The sequence below is a fragment of the Rissa tridactyla genome, chromosome Z, assembly GCF_028500815.1.
Source record: "Rissa tridactyla isolate bRisTri1 chromosome Z, bRisTri1.patW.cur.20221130, whole genome shotgun sequence".
Lineage (NCBI taxonomy): Eukaryota > Metazoa > Chordata > Aves > Charadriiformes > Laridae > Rissa > Rissa tridactyla.
In genome coordinates this window covers 83017366-83041022 of record NC_071497.1, presented here as the reverse complement: position 1 = coordinate 83041022, position 23657 = coordinate 83017366, and the positions used below count along the sequence as shown (strand labels likewise).

At 41.3% G+C, this 23657-nt stretch overlaps 1 protein-coding gene across 5 annotated transcripts in view; it reads left to right on the top strand.

The window, feature by feature from the left end:
• The first annotated feature begins 628 nt into the window (after positions 1-628).
• EPG5 (ectopic P-granules 5 autophagy tethering factor) overlaps positions 629-23657 on the top strand; it is a 71648-nt gene continuing 48619 nt past the window's right edge. For 3 of the 5 annotated variants that reach the window (XM_054185053.1, XM_054185055.1, XM_054185057.1), the window contains exons 1-16: positions 629-751; positions 4049-4987; positions 6784-7027; positions 7891-8027; positions 8621-8728; positions 9754-9827; positions 11159-11267; positions 11813-11927; positions 12510-12660; positions 13651-13806; positions 14163-14320; positions 18393-18547; positions 19155-19295; positions 19514-19678; positions 20887-21009; positions 22583-22842. In XM_054185053.1, the coding sequence (XP_054041028.1) occupies positions 698-751; positions 4049-4987; positions 6784-7027; positions 7891-8027; positions 8621-8728; positions 9754-9827; positions 11159-11267; positions 11813-11927; positions 12510-12660; positions 13651-13806; positions 14163-14320; positions 18393-18547; positions 19155-19295; positions 19514-19678; positions 20887-21009; positions 22583-22842 (3089 nt within the window). In that variant the 5' untranslated portion in view covers positions 629-697. The remainder of the gene's footprint in view (positions 752-4048; positions 4988-6783; positions 7028-7890; positions 8028-8620; positions 8729-9753; positions 9828-11158; positions 11268-11812; positions 11928-12509; positions 12661-13650; positions 13807-14162; positions 14321-18392; positions 18548-19154; positions 19296-19513; positions 19679-20886; positions 21010-22582; positions 22843-23657) is intronic. The other 2 variants (XM_054185054.1, XM_054185056.1) reach the window with 2 other exon arrangements.

Below are 23657 nucleotides of genomic sequence, written 5' to 3'. Positions count from 1 at the left end.
CCCTGTAGAGAAACCTGACCTCCCCATAAATCCTTATAGGGGAGTCTGATCTCCCAACAGACCCCTCTAGAGGAGCCTGGCCTCCTCCAAGGCTCCTATTGAGGAGCATAACCTCCCCAGAGGTCCTTATAGGGCAGCCTGGCTTCCTCCCAGGCCCCTATGGAGAAGCCTGACTTCCCCATAAATCCACTCCCCCTTCTAGGGGAGCCTGGCCTTTTCCCATGCTCCTATAGAGGAACCTGGCCTCCCTACAGACCCTTACAGGGGAGCTTGGCCTCCACCCAGGCTCCTATGGAAGAGTCTGATCCCCTCACAGGTCCTTATAGAGGAGCCTCGCCTCTTCTCAGGCTCCTATGGAAGAACCTGGTCTCCCCACAGGTCCTCACAGGGGAGCCTGGCCCCCTCCCAGGCCTCTGTGGAGGAGCCTGACCTCCCCGTAGGTCCTTACAGGGGGGGCCTGGCCGCCCCACAGATCGCTATACCGGACCTTCACCTCCTCCTAGGCCCCTGTGGGGGAACCCGGCCTCCTCCCCGGCTCCTGCTGAGGCGCCGCACCGCGACTCGGTTTGTCCCTCCGTCCCTCCCGTCCCCGCCGCGCCCCTGATTGGCCGAGCGCGCCGGGGGGGGCGTGGCCGGGACCGCCCCTTCCGCCACCGCCCCGAGTCGCCGCGTACGGGTCGGGGTGCAGCGCGGGGCCATGGCCGAGGTCGTGAGGGGTCCCCGCAAGGCTCGCGGCAAGAGCAGGCCCAAGGTAGGGCGGGACGGGGACGGTGGGTGGCGGGGAGCGGCTCGGGACCTCGTTCTGCCGTCCAGGGGAGGGTACGGGGGGACGCGGCCCAGCGTGGGGGTCTGTCACGGCCCAGCGTGGGGGTCTGTCACGGCCCAGCGTGGGGGTCTGTCACGGCCCAGCGTGGGGGTCTGTCACGGCCGCCTCACGCCTGTAGCGGCGGTTGCAGCAGCGGGGTGGGTTTAGTGCGACGGGGGGGCGTGTGTGTATGTGTGTGTGTAGCAGTGGGTTATTACACACTGTGGGACTTCGGTCAAGGGATTTGGCTCGGATTTGGGGTTACTCCTCTTTTATGTTTGTTTTTAAAGCAATGGAACGGGTGGCTGCTCTGGGTGGCGCTTATATCCATGTTTGTTCTTTCTCTTCTGCTGAAAACAGGGCGACGGGGGTGTGTTTTTCTCAAAAGGCTTCTGAATGTCAGCGTTTTTCCAAAGCGATGTAAGAAGACTTAGAGTAATTGGCAGACAAGTGAAGGGCATGAGAGTTCCTGTGCTGTAGAACGGTGTAAATAAGCTTTTTGGGTTTATTTTTTTAAAATTTATTTATGGTGTATGGTGTTTTCGAATAGCTCTGCATAGCAAGGTAGCTGGAGTTGCGTCTGTGGTGAAGCCACAGAGCAATAGAATTTATCAGCATGTAGCAGTGTTTTAGTATAGTGTGAGATGATAGTCTTATTCCATCTCGTACATACAGGTTTGGCCTTGAAATGCTCAAAATGTGAGACCGTGTATAGCATGTGACAGTGTTTCTTCTTCCTTAGTTGGTGCTACAGTTGTTAAGTACAATTCTTCCTAGGTTTTAATCCTGTTGGAAGTATATTCCTTGTTCAGGATGTTAGTACTAACAGCTTTCTGAAGGCTTTGCGTTCCTTGCAGCTGTGCTATGCAGAATTTCAGTAGTTCATGAGATATATCAGTTCAGAACTTTACTACCTCAGAGCTGAGTCAAAATGGAAATGTTTCCCTTAATTGCTTAAGCTCTACACTTTGTGAACTGCACTGCATAGAGCAAAGTCATTGAAGTTATGGTTGCCAAAGCCCTTTGAAAATAAATTCATGGATTAATTGACCACTGTGTTGTAAAACAAGGGTTAGATCCATGTATCAACTGTGACTGTGAACTCAAGGCAAGTAAAAATTGGAGGGAAAAGCAATCCCACGAGAGTAAGTGGGTCATTGTTTTTGTTTCGATTTAGCCCCATGGCATCATCAAGGCAGTTAACTCTAGAGACTGCTGCTTAAGAGAATCGGTTCCCTGCAGGAAGGCAGTGAGTCACAGATGATGCTAGCAGTTAATTAACAACATGTGAACCATGACTCCACTGGCTGCTGTCTTTGGCCATCCCTTCCAGGTGTAATTCACTGTGAAACAATTCACTGTCAATGTCACATGTGAGCATCCAGAATCCTTCAGTGTTATGCATGACCCATTCCTGATATTTTTGTTTCTATTATTGTGCTCAGCTCTGTTAATATGCAGGAGTGTTTGAGAATGCAGTTTGGGGCCCTGTCACATCAAGGACTTTTCCCATGCATCAGAAACAGCCGTGATCCTTTGAAAAAGGATGAAAAAGCTGAAATTCATGTGATCTGGGAGAAAGGCTGGCTCAGCTGCAGAGCTGCCAAGTAGTGGCATCATCTATGCCTTAAAGGCTAAACCCTCAGAAGAGAGAACAGCAGGTTTTGCTTTCATGTTAATTCAGAATCTGATTTCTGTCATCCTTTCTCAGATGAAATCCCTGATTATGGCATCTTTTTTTTGTTTGGAAAACAAGAACTGAAAGACACTTGATACATTTTTAGAAGCAACTATTTTATCTTACAGTAGTGTTTAGGAGGAATACAGAATGCTACTGAAAGATAAAGGGAGTTTCTTCTGCATGAGGACTGCAAGGAGGAACTTCGAGATTGTAGAGAAGAAAGGACCACCATATGTTTGTAAAGTATGCAGATCGCACTGTCAAAAATATGATCTAGTGATATAGTATCCTGTGGAACTTACTGACTTTGAGTTAATTGGCAGGAGTTTTTTATTATAGCTGTAAGTTCTAGTTTAAACAATTGTGCCGATCTATTTTTCACCTCTCACCCGTAGCTTTAGCAAGCCTTGGAGTGTGTCTGAAGTGTTTTGTGTGATAAGAAGTGTGTACAGGTTTCAATATACTGGAAAACACAGTCTGAAAGCAAAGCCAATGTATTGCCATTTTTGTAAAGGAGCTGTGAGCATATTTATGAAGTAAAATTAAGCTTGAGATCAAGGTTAGCTAGGGCCTTGATTTGATCTGTTTTCATGTGTGACCTTTCATAAGGCAAAGTCATGTCAGATGTTTAGTGAAAGTATATGTGATTCAAGTTTCCAAAACGATCATCTTTTCCCCAGTCATAGAGGAATGTTGAGAGCTTTTCCTAATTTCAGCTGTGTTCTTTGTTATGTTATCTGGGTCATCCAAAACTGGAGCATTGTAACCCATCTCTTTTCAGTTTCACTTTCAACTGCTAGGTATACACAAACAACTTACAAATTGGCAAATGATTTATGAATTGACAAAATCTCTGTTGACTTCCTGTGCAGCATTATTTCCCATGCTGTGCTTTGAGAAGGAGGTTAATCTGCAATTTAGATTTAGTTTATGGGAGCTGTTTACTTCCAAACTGGTGTTAATTTAAAAGTGGATCATCTTAAGGTCCCTACTAAGTTTTTCTACATCTATAGTGTGTAATACCTATTTTCAATAGGTATTTCGGTATTTATGCAGACTTTGTGATTGTTTCAGAATGTAATTAAGGGATGCGCTCCAGACTTTCTATGTTCTGAAAGTACTACTTTAAAAGTAATTTTCTGTTCATTAAAATATTTCTGTAAAACTTAAAGTGAATTTCAACATAAGTTTTTGTAGTTTGGTAAAATCTAGGGACTCTTTTTAAGAGTTCAGGGTCTTGTTATTTTTTATATTTTTTATTTTTTATATATTTTATAGGTTAATGAAACATTCTGTCCTGGGATGTTTATAGCTTTTTACGTAGAGATGTTGAAGCATTGTTCAAGAAGTGAACTGATGGAAAGTCGTCAAAGGGCAACTAAATAAAAAGGATCTGTTTGGTGCATTTGTTTTCACCTTTAATATTATGAAAATTAATGTGTTAAGAGGGGCTTTTGGAGTCGTGATGTTGACAAATGATGGTTTTGGTGATGGTGGGACTTGAGATGCAAGGGAGAGCGATTTATTTGGTAGTGACATGCTGTTAATTTTTTTTTTCCTAGGAAAAAAAGAAAAAAGGTAGTGAGGAGTCCCAGATACAAGAGCCTGATGATGTCTTCCTCCCTCCTGTGGCAGAAGTGTCTTCTCAAGCCAGTAAAGTGCAAGTGAAACATCCTGGAGAATTTATAGAAATTCATCTCAGTGATGAAGCGGAGGATGGAAAAACTATAAATGATGTGTGCGACATCCCCCAGAGTAATTTATCTTCAGCAAATGAAGGGTCTTCGGCAGTAACTCTAGAGCATCCCACAGATAGAGAAGAGTTCAAAGCTGATCCTTCCCATAAGGAATGTGAGGGGGATGTTGAGAAGAGTGGAGAAAGCAAGTCAGACAAACTGGACAGCCCCGTGGAGGCGGTTGCTGGCAGATCAGAAAACTCTGATTTATCGAGTAGTACCTTTCATTCCAGTGCTGCTGGCTGTCAGACAGTAGTCGGCTTTGTACAGGACAAAGAAACTGAAAATGTACAGGATGTTAAAAATCCTCTTTTCCATTCTTCAGAGAAGCTTCCTCTTAGTATCTCGCAGTTCTCTGAAAAATCCAAAACACGTATTCAGCGTTCGGGATTGAAACCGGTTTATCCAGACTTGTCGGCTGAATTGTCCTATGAGAGACCAACCATAATGGCAGTTAAACCGCTGTTACACAATGAAAGGCTGTATCCAGAGCTCCCAACTGAGCCAGAACTGGTGCCATTTACCAGAGAACAGCTGAAAATTTTTGAGCCATGTTCATGGTTGGAGAATGTTGACTCCTATGCGGAGGAATTTGAAAGTGTTGCTCATCAGGACAGACATGAATTTTATGAACTGCTCCTGAACTACATGCGGTGCAGGAAGCAGCTGTTGCTGGCTGAGGCAGAGCTGCAGGCTATGACGACAGACTGCCAAAATGTTAAGGGGAGATTATGGACTTTTAAAGAAGAACAGAAGACTGTGCAGGTGCTGTTGCTGAAGCTACTTTTGAACTCAAACTATTTGGACGTGATTCCAGACATTAATTTTACTTGCTGTCAGGTTTCTTTTATTTAAGCTGTGTTGTTTTAAAAAACATGATTGCCTTTGCTTTCTGTCTCTCACTGACCCCCAGTACTTTGGAGTATCATTCTTTTGAGATTTAAGCCAGTTTGCTGTTTGATTTTTAAACTCTGATGAGTGTAGGGTAGTGGGATCTCTGTTAGTGATGTCTTTTGGAGTCTGACTCATGTCTGTAGTCAGAATGAGCTGTCTACAGCCAGTTCGGCCTGTAGCGTTGGGTGAAGTTTGTATCACAGTACTCCCCATAGATGCAGGGAATACGTGGTGGTGGAGGACTTCAGAATGACCATAGCGGTGATGTCCTGTCTGGCCTGCTGCCCAGAGTGACAGTTTTCATTGACATCACTCCTGACTGTCCTGCTGCCAGAGGCGGCAGCTGCAGAGGAGCTCAAGTCATGCTTGCGGGTGACCCTGTTGCTCAAAGCAGAAGGAGCATGAGGTCCGCCTGCTTCCAGTAACTGTTGCTCCATACGTGTACCTGTGGTTTTACCTGCTTCCAGGGTGGTCGTGGTACTCTTGTAGCATTTCAGTCTGAAAATCAGACACATCTGGAGAACTCTTTGGTGCGTGCATCAGAAAAGTGTTCCCGCAAACTCATTCTGTGTAACTTGTTTTTGGATCTGGATGTTACAGTGGGAGTGAATAAAATTGTTCTGGTGCTCTGATGGTGTTTATAGCCAACACATCATCAAAATTGTTCAAAGGTGCTAAGTACCTGTGTATGTGGTGGCTTTTACTGTTGTTTCCGTGAGTGCAGTGCCTCTCCTGTGCAGTTCCTCAGAGCTGAGACATTGAGAGCCATCCGCTGAACAGATTTGAATCTTTTCCTGGGGAATAACACCGAACCTCATTGGACTCTTAGTTTTGTGTTGATTGCTTTCTGCGCTGAAAGCAATTTTGGCTTCACTCTTACATCCCCACTGGGCATCATAGTTCTCTAAGCTTGCTGCTTGCTTTATTCCATCCCAATTCACGATGTATTTATTGTATGTCCAGAATAATTGTCTTTATACCAGTTTAAAATTCTTATTCTACTAACTTTGGAAACACAGGGATACTTTCAAGCTAAGCTTCCAAAGTGCTGTCTCTGAAGCATGCTTCCTGGTTGCATAAAAGAGTTAACAGGAATATTCTGTATTGTGGTTTTCTTTTAGAGATATGACAGAGGAAGACTGGCCTCAGCTTTTAATTTCAGTTTGGGAAAAAGTTAGAGTACAGTTCATTTCTGAAAATTTTAAATGTACAATGGGGAATTGCTATAGACATTCAGTTCTGGGAGCTTAGAAAAACATTTATCTTGTTTCAGTACATATTTTAGCTTTAAAATGGCAGATCTAAGTATTTATGGAAGTCCATAAACTGAGAAGCGGTTGCGCTCACTGAGGGTAGAGAGACCTGATTTTGCTCACATCTCAGTGACGCAGACAAGTCACTTCATGTCCGTTTCTAAATCTGAGTTATTGAGGGTTTATAGAGGAATTTCTTCAGAAGTCAGGGATATGAATCTTTAGTAATCAGCAGGTCTAAAAAGTATGTAGGATGTTCTGACACATTTGTCTTTTCCAAATGTGAAATGGCCCCTTTTATGAAAGCTTTGAAATCTTTTGAGGGGAGGGTTATGTCAAGGTTAATTTCTATAAACACGCTTGACCCAACAAAATAACAAAACCACTTAAATAAAATAATTGCTCTCTTTTCAGGGTCTCTGTGCAGATCAGTGCAAAGTGACAGGTTACCATCGCTACCAGACAGTGGAGCTGAATGAAAGTGTGCTGGGGGAACTGAAAAAGCTGTTTGAAGCCAAAGCAGAGCATGTGCATCAGACGCTGGCGCTGCACTCATACACTTCGGTGTTGTCCCGGTTGCAAGTGGAGTCATATATCTACAGGTTGCTCAGCAGCTCGTCCCTGCTGAGATCAGTGGCTCTTCAGCAGCAAGACCAAGGTGTGTTGCTGGTCTGGAACACTCCTCATGCTGTTTAGGGTGCCCAGCGCGTTGTTCACTTGCAGTTTTGGAGTCTTGTGGTGGAATTTGTGTGCTGGAGTGTTTCTCCTCTGATACTAAAACCTGCTGATCTTATGCAGGGATCAGTGAAACTTTTTTGTCCCAGGAAAAACTCCATTTCTCTTAACTTATCACCTGGAGAGTGGAAGCTGAGTGCAGGAGTACCTTCTTCTGTCTAAGCTGCATACTGCCACTGATTGCTGTAGAGGAACACCGGGTGGGATGGGACAGCTGGACTCCAATCTTCTGTTGTCAAAGGCAATGTGTAATTCATTCCCTTTTCCAAATGGATTATGCACAATTCTAAAATCAGCTGGATATTTTTCCTGCTTTAATTCCTCTTGGAAGACCATTTGAAATCTTGCAGCCCTAATCGTTAGAAATCTTTTTGGTTTTCATCCTAGGTGTTTCACTTACTTGGGTTTATATCAATATTATCTTTTAGCTAAAGTATTCCTCCTGCCCCAGATATTTATCCTTCCTAGTCCTCCTCCCTTTGGCTACCACATAGTTTATATGCATAGTAAATGGTGGCTCTTACAAAGTTTATGTTGATGGAGCGCCTTTTTTGAGAGTAACCATAGTATATTATTCTTGTAATTAGCGTCCAGTGCTTAATTATAAGATGAAATAAAGTACTCTAAATAAAGTGTTCTTCTCTGTCAGATTTAGCAAGCAGCTGTGTTGAAGTACCTTGGCATCTATAAATACGGAGAGCAAGTTTTCTATATGGCACCAAAACCACTACTTATGCTACTACTGAGAGCCGCTCGTCAAACCTTAATTCTGTTTTTAATTTACAGTTTCAAAGCCTTCAGAAAATCTTTCTTCAGACCTGGGCCACTTGAAGGAATGTATCAGTGTCCTTTTCAGTTTCACTCGCAGAGTTATTGAAGATCCTCAGTTTCAGAGTGACCTTCTCATGTGGCTGCAGAGACTGGTGAGGGGGTAACTGTGGATATATCTGTTTGTTTGATCCAATAGATGGGATGAATTTGGGAGTAATTTCTGAAAGTGTTACTGTTTCTTTCACTGTCCTGCATGTGGTGATTTTTTTCTGGGGTTTGTTCTACTTGAGGAACAGAATCTGTTAGTGAATCTTTAGAATGAATTCCCTTGGCTGGTGAAGTCAGTGGAGGTCAGCAGCATTAAGGACTGGCACCTGAGCAGTAAACACTGCTCAAAGTGGACTTAAAACTCATTGTGCCTTTACTTATTCTGAAACTAAAACTGTTCAGACGTGTCACTTTTGAGAAACTTCTATTCTTGCTGATTTCTAAATAAATTAGTTTTTAATGCAATTGTGAAGTAATTAATTTTTCTACACCAAAGAAAACAGTTTGTGGCTCGTAAGCCAAGCAAGCAGATTTTTAAATATTGTTCTCGTGTAACTTGTTCTGAAAATCGAGGATTTTTAGAAAACATAGGAAGAAAAATGAAAAAAAAAACAAACAGTATTACTCTAGTTAGCAAGACTATATAAAGGAATAAATCCTGAAGTTGTTTACAAGATTCCAGTATACTTCCCTTTAGGTGTCTGTGTTGCAAAGAATTGGGTGTCCGGGTGACCATCTCTTTCTCTTCAACCACATCCTTCGGTGTCCAGCTGGGATCAGTGCGTGGGCTTGTCCTTTAATTCAGGTGTGAATGTTTAATTCTTTCTTGTTGGAAAGCCAGAGTGGGAGTGGAGTGGGTAGGAGAGGAGAGTGTCTTGTGCCTAGTCAATCCTTCATGATGGACACTGTTTACAGGTGTGTGAAATCACGGTAAAGGTGAGGGATTTGTCAAGGCATGTGTTTACCCATGCTAGCCCAACCACGAGCAGGTTAACAGGGAAACACACTTCTCATTCTTGGCTGGAGAGACTCCATGAAAGGGAGTCAAGAACTTGCAGCGTGCCTCAGAAGGCCTTGTGCAGCAGCAGGTTTTGGGAGTGCTTTCCAGGAAATGGAAAGAATATTTAGACTTGAAGCAGCAACTGTATATGAGACTGTGAGATGGTGTGAAGGATAAGGCATGAGGAAGAACAGATTTTTATATCCTGCGTGTTGAAATGGGACTGGTTTCCCTGGAAAGTTTATTGGTTAGGTAATTTCAAGGGCAGGGGAAGAGGCTCAATCTGTAGAGATCAGAGGAGGTGCAGGTATCCAAAGACACCAGGGCATTCTTGCAAAGAATGTTTTTGCTCCTCCAAGAGGGGAAGATGTTGGAAATCTAGCCATAGGAAAAGGATTGCAATTATACACTAACAGGGGAAAGGCAAGCAGTGAAAAGGATAGAATAGAATAATTTAGGTTGGAAAAGACCTTTAAAATCATCAATCCAACCGTTAACTTAACATGGTAGGTTCCTAACTTCCCTTGTGCTTGACATACCAATTCCCCCTGGTGCCCAGAAGTACAAAGTACGCATGAAACAAAGATAAAAGTCTTTTTTGTGGAGCTTTTGATGTGTTTTTCCCTCTCCTCTAATTTCTATAAGTACTTCTTTTGGACAACTTCCAATATTTTGCCATAGCTACACATTCTCCAGGGTGTGGGTACTGCCTTTTATGGACACTTTCTGGTGAAAAACGTGAAACTTGGAATTTGAATTTCTTTGATAATACTAATTTGCCCTTTCTTTTATTTATTTAGATTTACTTAGATTTTTGCATTTAATTCCAGATCAAAGTCTTGGATAACCCATCAGGTGTCTTTCATTTCATGCAGTCTCTTGCCCTGCTTATGTCTCCTGTCAAGTAAGTGTGAACACGATTTTATAAATGTTTTGGTTATTTAAGTGGAAAACATGACACACGATCTACTTGTAAAACTGAAAGTTCATTGCAGGCAAAGTCATAAAAGCAGGCACAAATAAGAGATTCACAGTTTAATTCAAACTCTTTTTACTCATTCATCTTAAAATACAACCTTGGAAGTACGTTCTCCTGCTGCGCACAGTACAATGCAGCTTGCTTTCAGCTGTCAAGCAGCTTTTGAAGGCTGACACACCCACATGTTCTATTACTGTGACTTGTGAAATAAGAGTTCTTGCCTTGCACAATGGCCTGTTTGTTATACTGTCTCTGCAACAGAAGCTCTTGAGTAAAGGGTTTGCTAAGTTGGTTTATACACTGGTTGGGTTTCTTAATTTATTTTTCATCCATTTTTTTATCTAGAAGGAGTACATGGTGCTTGGAGAAGCTAGTTAATGAAATCAGTAATTAGTGAAAAATTCAGTGTGCTTCAGATAAAATATATAATGTGCCTCCCACCTGTCCAGATTTTAATCACAGAATTGTATAGATTGGAAAAGACCTTTAAAATCATTGAGTCCAGCTGTTAACACTGCCAAGTTACCGTTAAACCATGTCCCTCAGCACGATGTCTGCCCGGCTTTTAGATACCTCCAGGGATGGTGACTCAATCACTGCCCTGGGCAGCCTCTTCCAATGCTTGATAACGCTTTCAGTGAAGAAATTTTTCCTAATGCCCAATCTAAACCTCCCCTGGTACAACTCCAGGCTGTTTCCTCTTGTCCCATTGCCTGTTCCTTTGGAGCAGAGACCGACCCCCCCGGCTACCCCCTCCTTTCAGGGAGCTGCAGAGAGCGAGAAGGTCTCCCCTCAGCCTCCTTTTCTCCAGGCTGAACACCCCCAGCTCCCTCAGCCGCTCCTCACCAGACTTGTGCTCCAGACCCCTCACCAGCTCCGTTGCCCTTCTCTGGACACGCTCCAGCCCCTCAAGGTCTTTCTTGTGGTGAGGGGCCCAAAACTGGACACAGCCCTCGAGGTGGGGCCTCCCCAGTGCTGAGGACAGGGGGCGGTCACTGCCCCAGTCCTGCTGGCCACACTGTTCCTGACACAGGCCAGGATGCTGTTGGCCTCCTTGGCCACCTGGGCACACTGCTGGCTCATTCTCAGCCGCTGTCGACCAACACCTTTTTCTGCCAGGCAGCTTTCTGACATACTTGTTAATTTCGTGTTCTTGTATCTGGTATTTTAATATTTTCCCTTAAATAAAAGAGGGCTTCATTCAGAATTTTTAATTTTCTAATTTTTTGTAAACTTGATTTCTCACTTAAAATCAGAAATCGGGCGGATTTCATGTGCCATATGAAACCAAGTGAAAGGAAAAGTTCCTCTTCATCTGGGAAAGAATCTGGAAACTGGACCCTGGTCGATGAAGGAGGAGAGGAGGTACAGCAAATGACTTCTTTTTTTTCTTTTCTTTTTTTTTTTTCCCCTTTTGTTCCCTTTGTGGTTTTGCTTAAGCTTATTGTACTCATTTTTGTGAAGTAGAGGAAGAAAAGCTAACTTTTTCAGTTAAAAAGCATTGTTTGAAACTTAGGTCTATTTTATTCTCCTTTTATCTCTGAGATATGGCTATATATATCGGAGTTTCTAGGAATGAGTATTAACAGATAAAAAAACTTAAACTAACTAAACATTTGAGCTATCGCATGCAAAAGAAGAATGGGAGTAGACCTATGTTTGAATAGGTGCTTCCCTTTATCTTGGTTGGACTAACATAGCGTTGCCTTTAGTTTTGGTTCCTAGCTGATGAGGGCTTTTGTCTAGAAACACACACAAAAGAAGAATTTAGGAGCTTGAGGGTGTGGGAAGGAAAGTTCATTTGTACTTTGTTTTCCTCTTACAGTCAAACTGTAATTAGTACAATGGTGAAGCCCTTTTACCATGCATTTTATTGTAAAGCTACTAAAAGTGACTGTATTTGTCTGTAGGATGAGGATCCTGAAACAAGCTGGATTCTGCTTTTGGAAGATGACTTGATTGCCCTATTGTCACAGTTCCCGTTTCATGAACTCTTTCAGCAGTTCCTTGGGTTTAAGTCTGGAGGTAAATCGGCTGCTAAGGAGTTATTCTCCATTTTGCTTACGCTAATTGTATTAATGACTAAAACTGTGAAGAATGCTACTGCATTATAAGAGTCTCTGAGCAAAGTAATGAATCTGTGCAACAGCTCACAGACAAAATAGATGAGATGGAAGTGTATGCCATGTGTATGGTATAACTTAAAAAACTTACAGCAATACTAGCATGCAAAAATGTTAGCATCCTTTCCCTTAGTTTTCATCTGCTTGGTAGTTATACTCACAAGTGTGCTTTCTGAACTGATTTTTCCCCTTTGCCTCTTAGGTGTAATGTTACTGTGATTTTTCTCTAATTATTTATTCATTCTTTATTTCGGTAAATCTCTGGACAAGTACATTAAGATAATTACTTGCTAGACATCTTATGACCTGCATAGTTTATTTGTACTTTCATACTTAACAGGTATTTATTGTTCATTTCAGTTCACTGTAACAATGAACTGTTTGCCGGCTATATGGTGAATTGTTGCTTTCAGTGCTTGTGAAGTTAAAAAAAAAAATCCAGATTTACCCTTTTTTGAGACTTACTCTTCTGTCTTGGTCTTAGGTGCTTATTTTCCTGAAAAAACAACTCCCCAGGAGATGATGAAGATTTTTGCTTTTGCAAACTCCTTAGTGGAACTTCTGTCTGCAGGGTTGGAAACATTTAACAGAGCACGGTACCGACAATTTGTGAAGCGAATTGGTCAGCTGATCAAGTAAGAAAATATATTCTCTGATATCATTAAATCTTTTTCATACAGTCTGGTTTAAAGTTCAGAACTTCTAAAACCAAAAAACCACAATGGCAACAAACCACCAAACAAACAAATAAAACCAAATCCCATCAACCAAAACAAACAAAACAAAACACCCAAACAGTTCTTAGGTAGATTTTGCTCTGAGAGTTGGTCGGTTTAGGGTTAGTTGAGCTGTGAACCTGAAATCCCAGAGTCCTTGACTCTAAAGCTGCCTTGAATTGGGGAATTGCAGAAACTAAATGCTGTGGATACAAAGGAACTGGGTGAGCTGGGGAGCACTAGGCTGACTTCTATCGGGGATGTGCTTAGAAAGTCACTGAAATCTAACAAACAGTTTCTCAAATCACCCCTGTTTATAAGCAGTGTTACTGCTTGCTTTCTGTTGTTATCCAGAATTGTTTTAGGGTTTTTAGCTTGCTCCTTGAAAATCATCATACTGTTGCTGTAAGCAAATCTAATTGGGACCTAAATGTTGCTCTTATTTTTAATTCTCTAGCAGTCACTTTACATGGCTTTGTAAGTGTGTTTTCAAGGGGAGGATACAGTTAAATAAGGAAAAAAATTCATGTGTTTCTTTGTGTTATTAGAGCAGTATCTTTCTCAACATTATTATTCCTGTATAAGCTTTTTGCATGTCTTGCCATTTCATCATAAAGGATTACCTTAAGGCTCTCAAGTTCATACACAAACTAATTCGGTATAACAGAATATTATGCATTGTTTGCTTGCAAAACCAAGGAGGGCTAACACTAGGGAGGAATTTTAGACTAACCCTGTTGGAAGAGGGGAAGGAAATGCTATTTATAGAGGAATCTCTGGAAACCAGAGGACAAAGGGTTGAACATGTCTCTTGTGACAAGACTCTGATCCAGTTGCACTTGCCTGCGTTTTTATATGGTGATGACATACTTAATGATCCTTCTTCAACTTGTTTGTTCTGTTGTGTAGGATGACGCTTTGTCATGTGAGTGACCACTGGGCCCAATACGTTAGCAGCAATAAACAATATGGATCAGTAGCGCATCCCTACTCTCTAGAAAAATTGCAGCTGGAGTTCGATGAGCTGTTTTTTAGAGCTGTTCTACATGTTCTGAAGGCAAAAAGGTATGCTGCCCTGTGTGATTGGTACTGGCTTCGTCTCAGAGGAGTTAGATATTTGGAACTGGTATTCAGAGGAGCTTTAAGTACTTAATGGTTTAAACGACTGTAATATGCAGGATTTTTCAGCACATTGGTAGCATCAAGATGGGGAGGAATAATGCCTTGAATTCTGGTACCTGATAGAAGCTCTTGGCACTTGTTCAGTTCAGAATGAGGTTAACTCAGAATCCGGGATGCTGTGATGCATCCTCACATTCCGGATTCCGTTACATGGCAGAGATGCGGGCATATGTCTCCTTTTCAAATGTCGGGATTTATCAGGGTGAAAATACTTCTGTCTGCCTCTTCAAATCCAACAGGTTGGGAGTCTGGTTGTTCATGTCCGAGATGCCTTACGGAACCTTATCCAGCAGCATGCTTTGGAGGCTCTTCTTTGTCATGCACTGTGCAGAGGGCGAGCACCTGGAAAAGCTCTGCTCTACTCTGCAACCTGATGACTGCAAACAAAGGCTCAAAGGTAGAATTCCTACACTTGGAACCAATTCTCATAGGTTCGGCTACTGCTGCATCAGCTACAGGTTTAATTCCTTGCAGGTTCCATTGTTAAATACAACCTCAGCAGCATGACTGGTCCAGAGGTCTTAGTGTCTTGGGCAGTTTGTGGTCTTCATGTTTGCCCAAACTCTCATTTTAACAGGAATTGTTGGGTCTACTGCCCTTTTAGTTTCCTCTCTGACAGTGACTGCTGCTGGTTGCTTCAGAGAGCTGTAAAAATGCCATGCAGTAGGTACATCTTGTTCGTTCTTGTATCAGATCCCATCTTGGCCTTTGATAGTGTTTGGAGTGCAAGATTTAAATTCTGAAATAAGGAATTTTGTGTCCCGAAGGCTTTTTGTGAGCTGTTGACTGTTGTCAACTGAGCTGTGGATATTTGTATAAAGAGTGCAAGATTTAAATTCTGAAATAAGGAATTTTGTGTCCCGAAGGCTTTTTGTGAGCTGTTGACTGTTGTCAACTGAGTTGTGGATATTTGTATAAATACCTCAGTCTTCCTTCGCCTCCACCCCTGGCCCTCAATTTGCTACTTGTTTTGGCTTCGGTAAATTACATTGTAGGAGATCTGCTTATCTTCCACAATTACCGATGTTACCCTTCTCTCAAGCCGTCTTTTGATGTTTTTCTTGTCCTATATGCTACCTTTTCTTTCTGCTTCCCGTTGACTTCTGTCCTGTGTTGATCTCCACAGTGATTGTGGTGGCTTTAGCTACAGCAGAGTTGTTTAGAAGCCAGCTGGAATGCCACTTTCCCTTTGCTGCTGCCTTCATGGAAAATATTTCAGGACTTGATTGACAGGGAGGCAGGTAAAAAAAGCAGTAACCCCCTGCTTCACAGCCTCTCTGCTGTCTTCAGGGAGAGCAGATCTCACTCTGGCAGTTTTACTTCTCAACTAGCTGGTAGCTCAGATAGCTGTTACCACATCAACCAAGTCTTTTCATGGAGAAGCTGAAGAAAATGATGATCCTGAGAGGTTACTGAGCGTCTTGACTCTGTGCAAGCTCAGCTAACATTTAAGGCAGTTTGCACAGACTGGGAGAGAGATAACAAGGCTGTAGCCATGTGCCCTTTATGATGTGCTGGTCTGATTTGGCTTCCTAGACAAACCAGTAACAGTTACTCCCTTTCAGTAAGACTTTATTTTTGTTTTAGCAAGAAATTTCTACTGCATCTCAAACAAAGAGAATGTAATATGATGTGGTGGGTTGTGTCTCTGAAAGTAACAAACACTGATTGTTTTTGTTTGTTTGTTTATTTGTTTTGTTGAGGTTTTGTTCTGCTTCTAGCTAACTTTTATGTTTTAAAGTCTCTGGTATGCTGATGCAGGATATTTTTATCCTCTTCATTCTCCTCTATGCACTATGTCAGCACAATACTATTTTTCACAAAAGTCTAGACAGGGAATATCAGCAGTTCTTTCAGTGAAACCCATCTAATCTTCTGAATTAGCTTCTTTTGACTGATACTTACCAGTGTAATGCTGACTTAATTTCCTGTAATTCATACCTTAGAAGACCATGGCATTAACATTCTCTTCGGAGAGAACCTTTTTTTGTTGATTTCCCTTCCCAAATTAAATTTGAGGATTGTTAAACGGTGTTGAATGTTAAGGTGGTAGCAAGCCTTGGTAACTGATGAAAGCTATAGTCCTGCACATACAGAGGTGAGAGCACAGTCGCTTTTAAGGGATAGGTGGTGATGGAGCTTTGCTCACTATGACAACCTCTGAACTATGAGAGCTACCAGATATAAAGTAATGCCCTGGGGAAATATGGGAAGTCTGGTTACTTGATGTATTCTTGTGTGGACTAAACGTTAATAAATTTACTGTGGAACATGCATTTTCACTGACAAGCAATGATCTAGTAGTTTCTTCGTGATGTTGGAAGCCTGTGTGAGTACAAACATTGTCTTTGCTTCCGTTACAGTTGGCAATGAGAACTTGCTGAACAACACTTCTGGTTACAGTTTCTTTGCCACCATTATTAAGATTTGAGGAGCCACTATTTTTAGGGTCTTTCTGAAGTTGAATTGTAGTGTGATCAAATGTGCAGAGGAGGCAGTGAATTGGGTCAAGGAGCAACTGTGTGGTGGCCATGCCATTGCTCCACTGTGAGATGATAGAATTTAGATGAAGTCTCTCTTCTTCCCTTTTTCCTTGTCCCCATCCTTCAGTCTCAAGCTATGCCCTGGTGTGGGTGTGATGTTGGTGTGGGGTGACCCCAGGTGCAGTGAAGAGGAAGGTGCAGGTGAAGCAGGAAGCTGGGAGATTGCTTCTCTAGCAGAGAAGGTCCAGTGCACATGTGCTCAGCAGCTGGCACCAGCCCTCCTCCTTCCTTTTATGGTCTTTGTTGTTAACTTTACCAGATCCATTTTTTTCCCTTCTGTCCCCCTCCAAATCCCCTCTTTGTTGGTCAGTTGGTCTATACCAAATGAAACACAAACGCCAACATGACAATGCTAATACTGCTGTCTGTCGTTCCTTATTTGCATGTCCTACCTCTTCGTCATGCTGTGGGTCATTCTGTTACACCTTTATATATATTAATGGCATAGTCCTTTTTCTCCTTTCTTTTATTTCTTCTGCATTACCTTAAAAAACAAAAACAAACACACAAAGAATGAAAACTTCAGTGCTTTGTAACTTCTACTACAAGCACAAAAGTTAGCGTTAGGAAAATGGATGAGAATCCCCCGTATGTCTGTTGTATCTATCAGGAGTGTTGTTTATCTTACTATATGGAAAAAAATCTTTACTTAAATTGCACAATCCTGTAGCGCACTGTTTGTGAGATGTTTTGGCTGTGCAAGTCTGACCTTCTCAGGTTGAAGTACAGTTGCAAAATTCTTGAAAGCCCTTAAAATAGAATGTAACCTAAGTGCAAGTGTTTAATCACAAGCATGCTGAGCATATGCCTGTGCAGATTAAGAAGTTGAGTGGCACAATGAGTGCTTTTTTAGTATGTTCAACTGCTATGATAAGATCATAGTGTTTACTGGCATGTTATGCTTCAGAGGAAGCAGACCGCTCTACAAGCCATTTTACAGCTCAAATGCAGCTTTCAGTGCTTGTTTTGCTGCACAGACTCTATTTAAAATTATTTGGAAGAAATAACAATTTTTTTGAAGTCCTGTTCAGTTTTCTTTGTACCCTTACCTTCCCGTTGTCCCCCACCTTGATGAATGAAATGTTTATTTGCTTTTGGCAGCATCTCACTATTTGGTTTGAAGAGGAAGCCTGCCTTGAATTCAAGTGAAAGCATCTCTTAGGCTTCCTGTCCTGTGCAACTTCAATTCTCTGTTTTCAGGGATATTTTCCAAACGAGTGAACTCTGTAACTTTCTTCTGTTGAGTTTGAGAAACTGAAACTGATCTCTCCTTGCAACTCTTGGGCACAATCTACGCCCAGGACTAGATGCCTGAAGTACTTTTATTTGTAATCAGCATAGAATGATCTTCCCAGTTTAATTGCAGCTTGAGATCACAGTATATGCTTGAGATCACGGCAGTCTCTCAACTTGATCAAAACCTCTCTGCTGTGCTTGGATGGGGTTAGTCTTAATCTTCTCTTGACTATGTGCTGATTAAAACTAGAATCTTTTCATATAATTTAGGCTTAAGCTATGGAATTAATTCCTCCAGTATGTAATGGAAGCCAAAACCGTGATAACATTTTTAAAAAGCAAAAAGATTCAAGCAGTTCTTCCTGTGGATGACTGAGGTTGCATAATTAAAATAATATTAAAAATTGAATTCCAGCTGTTCTTGAAACAGTTTTAGTTTTCATTACGAATTACTAGCACATTTAATGAATCATATGCGCTCATTGCTTATTATGGTGTTTCTTGCACCTTGTTCTAAAGCAGCTGGTATCAACCACTCCTGAAGAGAGGATGATAATTTACAAGCCTTGGGTGATGATAATTCCTTTGTCACTGATGCTTTCTCTGGGATTGGATTGTGAATAAATGTTGACGTTGTATGTCTTTTAGCACTTCTTTTATCATGTTTCTTTCATGTGACTTTTTTCCTAGACCCAGAGCACCTTGAAAATTTCGAAAAGTATCTTAAATCAATGAACTGCTCGGAAGAAATTTGTCTGCTCACTACATTTGCTCAGATGGCACAAACCAAACGCGCTGATGTTGATGAGGATTTTATCAAAATCATTGTTCTGGAGATATATGAGGCAAGTAATATTAATGGTCCTTTCAGGAAAAGGATGAATGTGCTCTTTTTCTTTAAGTGGAAGGTGTGAAACATTCATGGCTTCTGTAGTTTCTTCTACCATGGAACTAAGGAACAGTGCTGCTTCTGAGGTTTATAATCTAGTACTGAATTAAAATATCCTGAAGGGCATGTTTTTCTGTAGACCAAGGCTGAATGAAACAAATGAACAAAAATATCTTTGTTTTGCTTTATTTTTCTTGCACAGATCTAACTCATAGCTCTGAAATTCCTTGTGTGGTGTTTTTGCTGTTGTGGTGTGGTTTTTGGTTTGTTGTGGGTGGGTTTTTTTTGCTTTTGTGTTTTTTTTTTTTTTTTTTTTGTTTGTTTGTTTAGTGTGTATGTGGTGATGATGTTCCTGTGTTTAGTTTTGGACTTTTTTTTGTCACTGAGAAGTAGTAATTTCCACATCATCTAGAGCAATCAGTTTCAGTTTTAATATTGGCATTTATCAACTTTGTCCAGGATCAGCAAGAGCAATTTAGTTCTGTATTTTCCAAAAGATGTTTTGTTGTTGTGTCATTGAAGGTCAGACATAACCAGTAACTTCTCTCTGCTCATCTTTTCAGGTTTCTTATGTTAGCCTTTCCACAAGAGAGACATTTTCAAAAGTGGGTCGAGAACTCTTGGGAGCAATCGCCAGCATCCATACACAGATTATTTCTGTACTGCTGGATCGAGTTAGAGAGACCATCGAGAAAGTTGGGATGGTAAGTGCTAACGTCCCATCGTTTAAAGCGGGCACCCAGTTAAAATTAGAGGCCATACCAGTCTGTTTTATAAGATATGGCTTGGTATGAATGGGTTGTGTTTAAAAATCTGTCCATGGCTTTTTTTGATCATATCACTCTGTAAGGTAGAAGGTCATAATGCTGATTATTGTTCTGTACTGAATACTGATTAGCCTTTTCCTTTTCTGCCCTCAAAGGTTTCTTTATATCTGTTTAAAGAACTGCCGTTGCACCTGTGGAAGCCTTCTTCATCTGAGATAGCATTGATTCGTGACTGGTTATTAAATTACAGTCTAACAACAGTGGAGAATAAACTAGCCTGCATTATCTTGGAAGGGCTAAACTGGGGATTTGGTGAGCATGTATGTATTAAGAGCAAGTGGCCTGAGCTTGGTCAGTTTTACAGAATAACAGCGTTACTCAACCTGAGACTATAACTGAATTTGAAAACAGTTAAATGCATGCTTTTATATGATGGCTGTACACCTGACGGCATAGGATGGGACCTTCACAATAATGTTGCAGCGTTCTGCCTGAGGATTTGCTTGTGTTGCTTTTTTGTAGGGTTGCAGCTGAGATTAAAAGAGAGATTTAAGCAGGAGTTTCCTCTCTCTAAACAAGAGGAAACAGCTGACAGGACAATTTTTGTGACTCACTTGATTATCTGTGGTTGCAGAAATAGAGGAATCCTCCAAGAAGTGTGTATGAGACAGGTGTGTCTCTGGTTTGCAGGCTGGTATCCAGGTGTATTTTTCACAATGCAATAAAACTAATGATTGGAAATTAGAGATTTCAAAACCGTGAGCGTTATTTAAATGATTGGAAAATATTCCATAGAATGGGCTACTCTAGGAGCACCATCGGTTCAGGATCCAGTCGAGGGTGAATGCTTTTTCAAAGGGAAACAGAAATAGATAGGAGGAAAAATTCTGTTGCCTGTCTTCAGTGATCCATTTTAGCATCGGTGCGTTTGGTTGTACTGACTCTTCTTTTTGCTGTGCTGATGCCTGTACATGAAGATGGCCTTACTTTTTTCTCCCTGTTTCTTGATGACAATCAAGGAATCAAAGCAACGGTAGGGAAAGTTAACTGTGAGGTCTTTGCTGTGCAATAACAGTGTCATGTCTGTACCCTTTGATATGGGGAAATATCATTCTTTACTGTGGCATCCAATAAGAATAATTACTGTGTTTTGATACAAAAAAACATACCATGTTTTTTGGTTTTGGCAAGACTTCCAGGGCCTGTACTATGTAATTTAAAATGCTATCTATGGGTCTTTGGATTAATTGCTATAAATCCACCAAATGCACATGAAAAGTGATCATGGTCACTTTTTTCTGGAAATAATCTAACTGTTGAGCATTGTATTGCCCAGTGTGAGCTCATTATTCTTCAATGTTGGGCCAAAATTTTTCTTACCGGCCAAGATTTTTGCCTAGGTATTACAATACTTAATCTCTTTTTGGCTGTTCAAGTCAAGGTTTATTTCTCTGTAGCGCAACTGAGTGATACAGTCGTAGAGACCTTTTAAATGATGCAAAGTTTTGTGGTATGATTCTATTTTTAGCAGAATACTCTTCATCTGGATCCCCCTGTCCATTCTGAAGTTGCATTGATGGTCCTGGAGGCATATCAGAAATACCTCTCGCAGAAACCATATGCCGGGCTGCTTTCTGAAAGCATAAAACAGGTAATCCTTCTTCAGAATTCTAGGGAATAATTTATTGATAGTGATAGATAGAAAAACTGCAGGCCGAGACCTATTTTTCTTTTTAAAAGCTATGCTATCTTGATACTACTAGAACATCATAATATACTGAATCCCAGCATTTGTGCACCCACAGACCTATTTGAAGATACCACTGGACTTACATTGAACATCTATATGGGACATAGAAATTCTAAATTTGTCCCACCTGCAGGTTTACATTATTATCCAGCCTGTAGTGGGACAGTTGCAAACTGTTCTTGCAAAACATCCTTTACTCATGCAGAATTGGCTGGTACTTCCTCAGTGAAAGGCTATTTAGTATTATTGGTGAACATAAGAGGCATCCTTCCTGCGTCTCCAGCTCTTAGTCTACCTCATTTAAAGACTCAAGATTTTAGGAGCTTTTCAGTAGTGATCGGTGCTGTGTTCCCTGGACACCCTACAAACATTTATTATATTGATTTTGCAGCACATTGATGACTGAGGAAGGTATGGCTCCAAGTTACAGAAGGGGAATGGAAGGATAGAAATATCAAGGTTAAAAAAATCCCTTTTTTGGATATTCAATCCAAGATGCTTCTATTTATTTATTTAGAGCTTTATAGCATTGTTTTGTGCTTTGTCGTCTCAGTATTTATTGTACAGTGCTTTCTGCTCCCCTGTGGTTTTTTTTTTTCCCCAGTCTTTTCTTCCTACACTTTGAATGTGCCTTATTGTCTCGGCTCTTTTCTGACTTGCTTCTCTGCACTATTTAATCACGGTTTGTTGTCTTGTGCCAGTTAGATGAGTTCTCTTTTTAAACCTATTTCATCCTTGGTTGCCACCTGAGTTGGTGAATCTGTCCTGAAGTGCATGAGCTTGTAACTAGAACTTGAGATAAAATAATGCTTAGGTTCTTGTACCCCTACTCCGATAGGATGAAATATCTCTGTTGACTCCCAGCTCTCCAATTTACGCTGATCTGTCAGAGCATGTGCAATATTTTCCCCAAAGTTTTATAATTATCTGTGATCTAGAGAGGCTTTTTGTGGTAATGGTGACATTTACATGGCACAGACTCTGCCTGTCCACATTACAGACTTCTTTCCAAGGAAAGACTGACAGGTTTTAGGCTTTTTTGTTGACAGATGTTATTTTTTGTATACATATTTTTAGCTTTCCTTTTGCTAGCAGTCTTAAACATTATTGAAGATTGTGTGTGGTTGTTTGGTTTTTTTTTTTTTTTAAATGGTAAAAACCAAATTTAATCTGAGACCAATGTCTAATTTGGAAAACTGTAGCCAAACAGTGTAGGTTGGTAGCCTTGACCAAATGGGATGGGTGGAGGGAGAGCGGTTGTGGAAGTCAAGGCCACAGAAAGAGATTTCAGATCAACTTAATCGGTGGTGCTACATGGTGTGTCTGAAAAATTACTGTTGCTCCAATTTCTGTGTCACAGTATTGCGATAGAAGACGAAACTCATCCAGACTGACCCAAGTCCTAGACTAGTGCCAAACGTGCTGGAGCATGGCTGTGCTTCTTCTCATTCCTGTTCCTGCTGCTTTATTCCAGGTCTCCTACTTAGCCAGCATTGTTCGATACGGAGAAACACCAGAGACTTCCTTTAATCAGTGGGCATGGAGTTTGATTTTGAGGTTAAAGCTTCACAGAAATGACTGTGGCATGCAGCATGGCTGGCCTGCGGTACCCGTGTCTGACAGTGTGCTCGAAATGACGGAGTCAGTCACGCTTCACCCCCTCCTGAAGGCTGTTAAAGCAAGCATCCCTATCGGCTGTTACCTGGCACTGGCAATGACCACGCTAGGTCACAGGTAATCTGCTTTCTCGTCTTTGCCTTGGGGATTACCCCAGTGACTAAGCAGCCTACCTAATGATGAACAGAGGGCTATGGACATGCTTAATGCATATTTAAAGAGTAAAGGACTTCTGATGCAAGGGATTGAGCAGTCTTTCAGGGACTGTAGTTTCAAAAAATCATGCCATTTCCTTTATTTTGCCAATACTGTTTTTTGGCTTCTGCGTGTTAGGGCCAAAATAGTAATTAGAAGTAACATTGAAACTGAGAGGTTAGCATGGTTGCTATGGACAGGAATAACTTTTTACCACACTTAACTGAGAGGGTTCTTCAGGTAACTTTTTTTAGCGGGGCTGCAGCAGAGCATTCGGAAAATAGTGAGGAGAAAAAACCCACTCAGACTGGTAATGATAAATAGTCTTACAACCTTGATACTGAACCTCCTAGCCCTGACTATGTTTCAGCACAGTCTTTTCCAGTGCTTTCAGCTGGTTTGTAGGTAATGCTTTTGGGCATGGTCAAATGTACTAGTTGATTAAAGTACAGAGCCAGGTGTAGATTAATTGTAGTCTCCCAGGTCTGTATTCCTTGAATCTGTCATCTCTTTAGTTATCTCTTACTCATATTCAAAATTTTGAGTAAGTTGTTTTCTGCATGTAATATTGCTTTACTCTTTAAAGAGCAATTGTCTCGGCTTTCTTTTCCGTCCCCCAGCCATTGCTTGATGCTAAGGTTATGCTATGGATACATATGTGCTTCTTCAAAGGACTAGAGTAATTTGAGACTGATAGGAAGGTATTTTAGCTTGAGAGTGGAAGTTTTCTTGTGACT